General features: G+C 35.4%; 2 protein-coding genes across 4 annotated transcripts; both read left to right on the top strand.

Annotated features, from left to right (window-relative positions):
* Nucleotides 1–1,068: 1,068 nt before the first annotated feature.
* On the top strand, nt 1,069–5,334 carry LOC307158476 (uncharacterized protein). Of its 2 annotated transcripts, none has more exons than XM_079871060.1 (4): nt 1,069–1,584; nt 2,373–2,693; nt 3,911–3,999; nt 4,273–5,334. In XM_079871060.1, the coding sequence occupies exons 1-4, from the start codon at nt 1,413–1,415 to the stop codon at nt 4,402–4,404; spliced, it is 714 nt and encodes a 237-aa protein (XP_079727186.1). In that variant the 5' UTR covers nt 1,069–1,412; the 3' UTR covers nt 4,405–5,334. The 2 variants fall into 2 exon arrangements, with proteins under 2 accessions (XP_079727186.1, XP_079727187.1); XM_079871061.1 differs by having other exon boundaries at nt 4,276–5,326.
* An 847-nt stretch (nt 5,335–6,181) lies between these two features.
* On the top strand, nt 6,182–8,835 carry ctsll (cathepsin L, like). Of its 2 annotated transcripts, XM_079871052.1 has the most exons (8): nt 6,182–6,261; nt 6,609–6,744; nt 6,862–6,984; nt 7,145–7,297; nt 7,413–7,637; nt 7,771–7,939; nt 8,090–8,207; nt 8,320–8,835. In XM_079871052.1, exons 2-8 carry the CDS (start codon nt 6,622–6,624, stop codon nt 8,417–8,419), a joined length of 1,011 nt encoding a protein of 336 aa, XP_079727178.1. In that variant the 5' UTR covers nt 6,182–6,261; nt 6,609–6,621; the 3' UTR covers nt 8,420–8,835. The 2 variants fall into 2 exon arrangements, with proteins under 2 accessions (XP_079727178.1, XP_079727179.1); XM_079871053.1 differs by lacking the exon at nt 6,182–6,261 and having other exon boundaries at nt 6,595–6,744.
* Nucleotides 8,836–9,931: the final 1,096 nt, after the last annotated feature.

The following is a 9,931-nucleotide window of genomic DNA, read 5'->3' as shown; positions in this document are numbered from 1 at the left end:
TATTTCCTTTTTAAAATGGGACATCTATTGAAACCTTAAAACAGGGTTCACCAATCTCGGTCCTGGAGGGCCGCTGTCCTGCAGAGTTTAGCTCCAACCAGCTCCAACACACCTGTTTGAAAGTTTCTAGTATGCCTAATGAGACCTTGATTAGCTGGTTCAGGTGTGTTTAATTGGGGTTGGAGCTAAACTCTGCAGGACAGCGGCCCTCCAGGACCGAGATTGGTGAACCCTGCCTTAAAACGATAGTTCACCCAAAAATGAAAACTTCTGTCATCATTTAAAGGAGAGTATCATTTAAAAAATGCCTGTGGTGTTTGTCCATAAAGTGGTGACCAATGTCCAGTATTATGTTGTTATGTACAATATCAACTCTTATGTTGTTCCAAACCAACTGATTTTGCCCTTACAATGAAAGTCAATGGGGCCCAGTGTTGTTTTGGACTTCACTGACAAAAATAAATAAATAGAATAAAATAAAAATTAATTTTTAAATTAATTAATTAAAAAAGAAAGTAATACAGGTTTAGAATGATATGAGGCTGATTCATTGATGACAAAATTTTCATTTTTTGGGGTGAATTTTCCCTCAAAACAACAACAACAACAACAACAACAACAAAAAACTTAGGAAGATAGAACATAGATTTATCAACCCGCCAAGTGCTAGTAAACCAAAAAAATACATTTTACACCAAATGTATAATCCTTGTAATTGTAAATATGCTGCTATTTGTAAGGTACTCTCTCAGGACAAATGATGGTGTACACTTTTCTGTAATGACATATTTCTGTGTTCAGTGCTCACTAAACAACAGTGTGCTAAGTTATGGTGTACTTTACAGTTCTTTATTGTCATCTATATTAAATGAATGTAAAAATAAAGATAATGTGTTTAAATTCATTCTGTTATTTACAGTACATACAGTATATAGCCTATTCCACTCACTAGAGTATGAGACATTGGTTGTGTTGATTATGTGAAAAGGTTATGAGTGACCTACCTATGCAGCGGAGAGAGACAGGAAGTGGTTTTATAGCCCAATTGCTTCTGTACAACAACAAGGTAGAGAACAAGATGGAGAAAACACAAGAACATATTTGCATGAGTGCTTTAGACTGCACTTCCTCCTAAAATGTGCTAAATGAAGTGAAATGGCACTATGAGACTCTTTTAATTTAAAAAAATTACAATTTTAATTAATAAAGGTTGATATGAACAATGTACAGTTTTAATATATATTTTTTAAAACAAATTGCAGTGTACAAAGAGTATCAATCTCTGGCTACTTTAAAAACAATATAGAATTCTAAGGAACAATCACACCTCTTCTAGTTCTTAGACGAGGTACTTTACAGGAAGTTGTTTTTAAAGATAAGGTTTACTGAAACCTTATGGGCTAAAGAGCAACATGCAGGGGTGTCTTTGTGGTTACTTTCTCTCTATGCTGAAAAAAAGCATTAGACGACATCACACGTCCAGCATAGCGCGAGATACCATGAGGATCGGACAGACGAACCCATCTCTATTATCTGAACAACACCGGACCCACCTGTTGATACTCTTCATAACTCTTACAACAGGTATGAGATGTGACTGAGACATACACACAGATGGAGAGAGGCTTTACTATGGTTTTTGTTATACCTTCAAAAGCTTGGGGTCAGATGATGTTTTTGAAAGAAGTCTCGTATGTGAACCAAGGCTGCATTTATTTGATCACAAATACAATAAAAACAGTAATATTGTAAAATAATATGTTTTTTGTTTCAACATATTTTTAAATATATTCCTATAAATGTATTCCTATAATGGCATGAGCTACACTTTCAGCAATCTTCAGTGTCACATGATCCTTTAGAAATCTTTTTAAAATGCTGATTTGCTCAAGAAACATTTCTTAATATCAGTGTTGAAAACAGTTGCTGCTTAATATTTTTTTTGTGGAAATCATGATAAAAAAATGTTTATGAATATAAAATTCTAAAGTTGACTTTTTTCTTTAAAAAAAAGAAAATGTATTCCTCTTTAAACTTTTGAACAGAATTGTAGGCTATTAATCTTGTGATGTATATAATGAAATATATTTTAATGAAGTGAGAACTCAACTGAACTGTTAAAAGAAGGAAACTGAGGCAGTTATACAGGAAGAGAAAGCAAATACGGGTTTACAAACACCTGACAGAGCTCTTTTTTTTTTTAACACCTATTTTATAAACTGTTAAAAAACAGATTTACTGATAAAACTGAGAAAAAGCTGATAAATGAGGCTGTTCAGTTCAGGTCTGAAAATTGCTGTTTGTGCCATTACATGGTTCTTTATTTCTCTTCTTGCTCTTCTTTTTCTTCTTTCTCTATTTGTTTATCATAGGGGCCTTTACAGATGAAGATGTGATTCGGGCTCCTTTGGGTGGGAGTGCGACTTTTAAATTCAAGGTTACAAGTGACATGATGGTAAGCCTCGCTGAATGGAGCAGGTGTCCGAATCACAAGGTTTTTGTGTTCAGCCCCAGCCATGGACTCACTATAGTTAACAACAGCTACGCTGGTCGTCTTTTTGCAAAATCAAACCACAGCGTTGTACTGGAAAAATTACAAGAGAGCGACTTTGTGACTTACTGCTATAAACTCAGCACTTTCCCGCAAGGGAGTCTTCAAGGACAAATGCATCTAGTGAAAAGGACAGAAAATGGTAAGAATAATTATCTTCCTCAACATATAACACCAGGCATGCAGTTTACCAGTTAGCAAAAAATTAAACCAATTTTTGTTCCTACAAATGACATCTTATAATTATATATTCAAATTATAATTATAACCATTATGGTTATTCACCATATTCACACCCATATCTGATTTGACATTCAGAATCAAGATGAAGCACACAACACAACAAGCATAACACAGTCATCAAAAAAGTGCTGTGCTTTGTTCCACCGTTGTTCCACTGCACACTGTAAAAAAAAAAAAAAAGTTGAGAAAACGTAAAAGTTTAAGGCAACCAGCTGCAGGACATTTTTGAGTTTTTTCAACTTACATGTTTGAGTTATCTCAACTTTTCTCAACTTTTTTCATGTTAAATAGTTGAATAAACTTTAAAAACTGAGTTTGTCATACAAAACGTAAGTTGCATTTTTTACAGTGCATTGCATACCTCTGACAAACTTTTACATGCGCGATACAATGCAGACACTGTCACTAACGTTGCTGTATTAGTAAGCGCATGACGAAGGAGTAAGAACAAAATCACAGTCTTTAATAAATCCAAAATAAACACTGAGGAGCATAAACATAAACTGACATTTCCAGAATTCCCTGATACTTCACATTTGATGGTTTTTAATTTTAATAATGTTTCCTATTGTTTTTTTCTTATCAGTTATGTATAAGGGTTTTATGTTACATCTAATGTTGTTAATGTTTATTGCAATATTTTAGTGTCAACATGTGCTACCATGATGGTGTTTCTTATTTGTGAGCATGACACTGTGTACACCTTCCATAAATTTAGCTCGGCTAGTGGAAAAGCTTTGTAGTGAACTTTTATTTTTCATGGAGTTTTCTCTGTATACCACCTGTGATATTATGGTGGATGACATATGTTAAAGTTAGATTACAAGACAGATTTTAGTTGCAGCATGGATTTGCTAATTCAGCAAAAAAAAAAAAAAAAAAAAAAAAAAAGGCTGTTGGATTTACCTGTTTATTTTTATTTTTTTAAATTACAGTTTTAAGTTGTAAAATGTACAGGTTGTTCTGCAAATATGTTTACAGTATTTTTTTGAATTATTCTGGTTGCAACAGCAACTGCCAGTTTTATTCTGTATCTCTTTTTTTGTTGCATTAATAAGAAGGATAATAGAGAAACATGAATAAAAAAATGAAACATTTGTGTTAATCTTTTCTCAGGTCTCCCCAACACAGTGATAATCTCGGTGGGTTGTGGCGTGGGTTTCTTAGTACTATGTGGAATCATCGCTGGAGTGGTTTGCTATAAGGTAATAATCTCAAACTCGTTCACATTCTAATGAAAAAAAAGAAAAAAAAAGACGAAGAATAAAAAAGAGAGAAATTAATCTATTGAATTAAATTAAACAACTTATGACTGAATGGTTTAGTGAATGATTTACAAAGAAATGAATTCATTTTTCATGAATGTTGAATGCCACCTTAACAAAGACCTGGAATGTCTTCTATAAATGTGTCCTAGTAAAGTCAGGTTTTATGCATGTGCCAGACCTGTTTATCTCAACCAATGTCTCTTCCACCAGAAGAGGAGAAGTAACCCAGCATTGAATCCTGGAGGCCTTCCCAGTGGTCAGTCCAACAAACCCAAGAGCACTCGCACACAGAGTGAGGAAGAGATGCAGAATGAGGACCACAATTATCTGAACATTACTTAACTCAATATGTCTACAAATAATGGATTTACTCTAAATTCTAATAAATTGACTGTTTTTTATTAACATCAAAGAAATATCCTATGGAGAAAATATGTTGTTCTTTTCCAATCATGATAACATTAGGTGGACTGGGGAGAAGAAAATTATGAAAATATGATTGGGATGATTAGAAATTTATTGGCATTGTTCTGGCCACAAGTTTGATGAATAGTGTAAAAAAAATAAGTCATTTAAAAGAAGTCCATGAGTTGTAATTGTGATTAAAGTCTTCTATGTTGGTCTGAAGTGTTATGGTAATAATCAATGTAAACTGCAGAGGTCAAAAGTGTAAAAGAAAATCACCATCATTTATCCTACCAACTTGCATTACCCTTGTTGTTCAGATGGTGGCAGTGTATTAAATGATTTTAAGTCAGGCAAGTCTGCATTGCATATATAATTAACTGTTTTATTTGTATTTTTTATAAACTACCAAATGTTACAACTCTAAGAGAATTATTAACAATAATGTGATTAATAACTAGTAGAAGTATGTGAAGGTTCCTTTTTGTGTTGAGAAATGGCATACGTTACATGTGGCACATTTTCTTCAGTTTCTGATGACCACCAGAAAAGCAACTTCCTGACTTCTGAGTGATCTTTCTATTTTAAACAGTTCATCGGCAGGAGGAGCAGAATGATTGCTTTTTTCATCATTTGAAGTCTCATTTCCACTCGGTCTGATCTTTTGTTCTGGCTCCTTTCAAGTTCTGATGACATCATTTACTGATTGACCTAATTAATCATGCAGTCACACAATGCAGTCATTAACACCTAGTACAGGTAAACACATCTCATGTCACTGCATCCTATTCAGAAATGAAAAGATAACAAATAAAGAAGTTTTGTTCAAAGCAACAGAATAAATTGAATGACAACATCAGACCACAGATTAATTTTTTTAGTGTCCTTTTTCTGCTATGTTTCTACTATGTTGAATTCAAGAAATATGAAGTTGTGTGGTGGTTTTTGCTAACTGTCAAAGGTTTGTTTAATTAGTGAATTTATTATAAACCAAATCCTTTGTTTTTACACCACTTAATAACGACTCAAGCCCTCATCCTTAGAGACTAGCACTTATATAACACTGTATTAAATAAATAAAATACTTTTTAGATGTTCCTGCATGGAGATTCAGAAATAATATTCAGTACGTGTTCTTAGACATTAAGAGCAAAAAGGTTTAAACTTGAAAAGTAAGACAATTTGTATGCAAATTATGTGCACATCTCTGCAACTGAAAGGCCAAGATCAAACTTACATAATGCCAAGAAGTACTGTGCCTGCTAGATTTGGTATTTTAAGAGTCAAAACACAAGCCACTGATTATGTTTCAAACGCTTAGTTAGGGAATTTTAAGTGTTTTCACTTTGATTATTTTCTGCCTGAGCATGTTGGGTTGGTCAGACACAGACACGCTTCTCTGACAAGCACAAACTAACGTGAAAATGTACACAGAAGAGAGCAAAGCACCAAACAAAGAGTCTCATAAAGACAATAAATTATTTTAATTAACCAGCAATTAAAACATTTAATTAAAATTAAATTGTAAACGACGTTTAAAAAAAGAAATGAACAAAGACAGTTTTCGATGTAACTTTTAATCTTGTTAGTGCAAGCCCAGTCTCAGTGATGAGTGCTCGATCTTGTGATGCTTGATCACATGAATGGAGGAGATTCTTGCTTCACATGATTGGCTGTAAACACTTGTCTAATCATCACCCTCAGCCAATGAGATGACGCCTCTACGTTCAGGCAAGCTTTAAAAACCACCAGTTGTAAACAATGACAGTCAATCATTTCGTTCGTTGGTGAAAGGTAAGTTTATTCTTCTAATTTCAGAGTTGTTCAAATTATATTTAGGCTACGTGGGTTTAGTGGATAAATTGCCTTAGTAAAAAGTGTGCATTTGCTAGTTTAAACATAAGTTAAAAAGAAGCTGTCTAAATGTTTTCTAGTGATGCTTACAAATTTTGAACGATTGCTATGTATGTATGTGGCTTTGTTACCTGTACATGGTCAGTGTGTTCTTAACTTGGAATAACTATTGGAATGTGCACTGAGGTTTTGCTCATTGTAATTGGATAAAATGTTTACTGCAGTAGTCTGTGTAACTCACCTCTGTGACATTCCTTTAAATTGAGTCTTGTTTTCTTCTGTCACAGGCTTCCAGGCAGGATGATGTTTGCCTCGCTCCTCACGCTCTGCATGAGCGCAGTGTTTGCTGCTCCAAGCTTAGACCAGCAGTTAGATGACCACTGGCACCTCTGGAAGAGCTGGCATGGAAAAAACTACCACGAGGTGGGTAGCACTAACTAGAGCTTGTAACCAGGCATCAGCTTCAACACAAAGGAAAAGCAATGCATGTCTTTATACAGAAATTCTATTGTGCAATGGCTAAAATGTCTGCTTCTTCAGAAAGAAGAGGGCTGGAGGAGAATGGTGTGGGAGAAGAACTTCAGAAAAATTGAGTTGCATAACCTTGAGCACTCTGTGGGCAAACACACCTACCGACTGGGCATGAACCAATTTGGAGACATGGTAAGCTTTTTATATATATATATTTTGGTGGCTTTTTTGTGAATGGATCTCTTGTAAAATGTAATCTTTTTCATACTTATCAACACTGGGATCAATTGTTACCTTTATGTCTGCTAGGCATTTTTTAAATTAAACATTTTATTTGCATCCTCCCTCTTAGACAAATGATGAGTTCAAGCAGGCGATGAATGGTTACAATCATGACCCCAACCGGAAGTCAAAAGGCTCATTGTTTATGGAACCCAGCTTTTTTGAAGCCCCCCAACAAGTTGACTGGAGAGAGAAGGGTTATGTTACCCGTATTAAAGACCAAGTAAGCAATTTATCAAACTGGTTTTTAGAGCTTTGGTTTATTCTGTATCTGTTAATGTAAAATCTGCATGTATTGCTTCACTGTTTGGTAACAAATTCCTGTTTCCTGATGCTAGAAACGGTGTGGATCTTGCTGGGCTTTCAGCTCAACGGGTGCCTTGGAGGGTCAGCTGTTCCGTAAAACAGGAAAGCTGGTTTCTTTGAGTGAGCAAAACTTGATGGACTGTTCTAGGCCGGAGGGCAATCACGGCTGTGATGGAGGCCTCATGGACCAGGCCTTCCAGTATGTACAGGACAACAATGGACTGGATTCTGAGGAGTCATATCCCTACCTTGCAACGGTAAGAATCAGTTGAGCTCTTTCTGACTGGAGATGCTAGTCAATCTATAGTTGGGTGTCAAGGCCCTTTTCAACCATGTATCACTATGTATGTATTAACCACATGTAACGTACAATGTCTTTTGTGCTCCCAGGATGATCAGCCATGCCGCTACGACCCCAGAAATAATGCTGCTAATGACACTGGTTTTGTGGACATTCCCAGTGGTAAAGAGCATGCTTTGATGAAGGCTGTTGCTGCTGTGGGTCCTGTAGCTGTTGCTATTGATGCTGCACATGAATCCTTCCAGTTCTATCAGTCTGGTAGGTGGTTGATTACCCTGAGAACAGACTAAATGTATGGTTATTTAAGTTGAATGCACAACATTACAAAACTACATGGCCTGCCTTTAAACCTAAATCAAACGGACCGTCTCTTTGTGGTTTAATTTCTTTCTAAATGTTCTACTCTAGGCATCTATTATGAGAAGGAGTGCAGCAGTGAAGAACTTGACCATGGAGTCTTGGTGGTTGGTTATGGTTATGAGGGTGCTGATGTTGCTGGGAAGAGATACTGGATTGTAAAGAACAGGTATGATTTAGTCTACTTCTGAATTCCTCTTAATGATGCACAAGTTTGATTTTGAGTAACACTTAAAACTGCAGGCACAACCTTAAATGCATGCTTTGTTCTGTATCTTTAGCTGGACTGAGAAATGGGGTAACAAAGGCTACATCTACATGGCTAAAGACCGAAATAACCATTGTGGCATTGCAACAGCCGGCAGCTATCCTCTAGTATAAGGCCACTGGGCACTCTGGAATTTTCTTTTTTTAAATTTTTTTTTTTATTGGCCTTTGTGGTTTCTTTTAATTTAAATGTTTTTTTAAATTCTACTGTTTTAGTTTTTCTTCAATATTGTGATGCATTTAGTTTGACTTTAATGTTTTTCTTTAGAACACCTGCTTTGCCTGCTTTTATTTTGTGCTTTACAAGTCAATTTTTAATTTGAATCACTGCCATTATGTTTGCAAGTTTCTTCTATAAAGTTATCTTGGAATGCACTAATCTATCAGAAGTCCCCCCTCTTGATCCTGTGAACTGTTTGAGCAATATTACAAGTATGAACCTGGCTTGTATTTGAGTGTTACAAGAATGTGTACAAATGCTGTGCTTTATCTTGACCTGTAAAAGGGTAAATATTAAACTTGCTTGTATGAAAAACTATGAGAGTCTGTTTCTGTGCACATGCGATCTCATGCAAAAGTGGTCTGTCTGCAAGAAGCCCATAATGTGGTTTAAAAAATATTGCTTGGGTCTCCTTTTCTGTGAGGAGCATTGTAACTTAATAGTGCATAAACCCACTTTCTCATTGCTGTTAAAAGGACTGGATTAAGACCTTCTCTCATTGTACTGCATTAAATGCTATGCTGTGTAACCTACTCGCCCAATAAATATTAAGAGTGTTAGGCAATAGACTGTAGTTTTAAAATTCAAACCAAATGTTTGACCATGGCAGCAGGACCAAACTAATGTGCCAAAGGTTGCAGAATACTATAAAGCTTAATGTCAGCTATAAACAAATTATTAGTATGTTTATGCAAATCATAAAAATGCTGATTAACCCATGTAAACTTGCATTTTCTTTAATTGAGCTGAAGATGTGTTCTTTAAATCAAGATTAAACAAAACTAAAGATTACATACTGGTCAATCTCTGATTCTTTTGTCTTGAACTAGGGCTGTTTGTTAACGTGACAATGAAATCAAAATGTACTTTTTATGGAATATTGCAACATAGGCTAAGTGATTTTATCCATTACATGCATGTATTTTTATGTGCCCTCGAACTCAAAATAACTTCATTTTTTCAACATTTCCCGCAGCATTTTAAAGGCGCTATGATAAAAAGAAAAACTTCTAAGCCTTAAGTGTTATTGAATCTTACCCATAGACTGTGATCTTACCTCGTAAATCTAAAAACCGTTGGACCGCAAGGTATGCGCGCGCATCTCAAGCAGTACTTGTGGTGGTTGGGCGCTGGTGGCGGGAGCTAGAGCTTGTAAACAACGCCAGATAATACTTTTCCCTTCTATCAAGACAAGAGCGTAGTTATTGAAGTAAATCTGCGTTTGTTTAGTTACACTTGGTGCTTTTAAAGTAGCTACAGTTGTCAAAAACACAAATGTCTGTTCTTGCATTAAAATGACAGCGTCAAAAGTGCTGAGGTTAGTAATTTTGTTGTCAGTCAAATAGCTTTTAAATCGTTTGTTTGTCCAATAAAAAAGTAGTCATTTCTTCTTCTGTACAGGATTA

The sequence above is a fragment of the Squalius cephalus genome (assembly GCF_949319135.1).
Source record: "Squalius cephalus genome assembly, chromosome: 5".
Taxonomy (NCBI): domain Eukaryota; kingdom Metazoa; phylum Chordata; class Actinopteri; order Cypriniformes; family Leuciscidae; genus Squalius; species Squalius cephalus.
This window is presented reverse-complemented; position numbering and strand designations above follow the sequence as displayed.

Coding starts and splice junctions, on each gene's coding strand:
- LOC307158476 (XM_079871060.1), top strand. CDS start 1,413: ATGCAGGGGTGTCTTTGTGGTTACTTTCTCTCTATGCTGAAAAAAAGC. Junction 2,694..3,910: donor AGTGAAAAGGACAGAAAATG/GTAAGAATAATT, acceptor ATCTTTTCTCAG/GTCTCCCCAACACAGTGATA. Junction 4,000..4,272: donor CTGGAGTGGTTTGCTATAAG/GTAATAATCTCA, acceptor CTCTTCCACCAG/AAGAGGAGAAGTAACCCAGC.
- ctsll (XM_079871052.1), top strand. CDS start 6,622: ATGATGTTTGCCTCGCTCCTCACGCTCTGCATGAGCGCAGTGTTTGCT. Junction 6,985..7,144: donor TGAACCAATTTGGAGACATG/GTAAGCTTTTTA, acceptor CCTCCCTCTTAG/ACAAATGATGAGTTCAAGCA. Junction 7,638..7,770: donor CATATCCCTACCTTGCAACG/GTAAGAATCAGT, acceptor TTGTGCTCCCAG/GATGATCAGCCATGCCGCTA.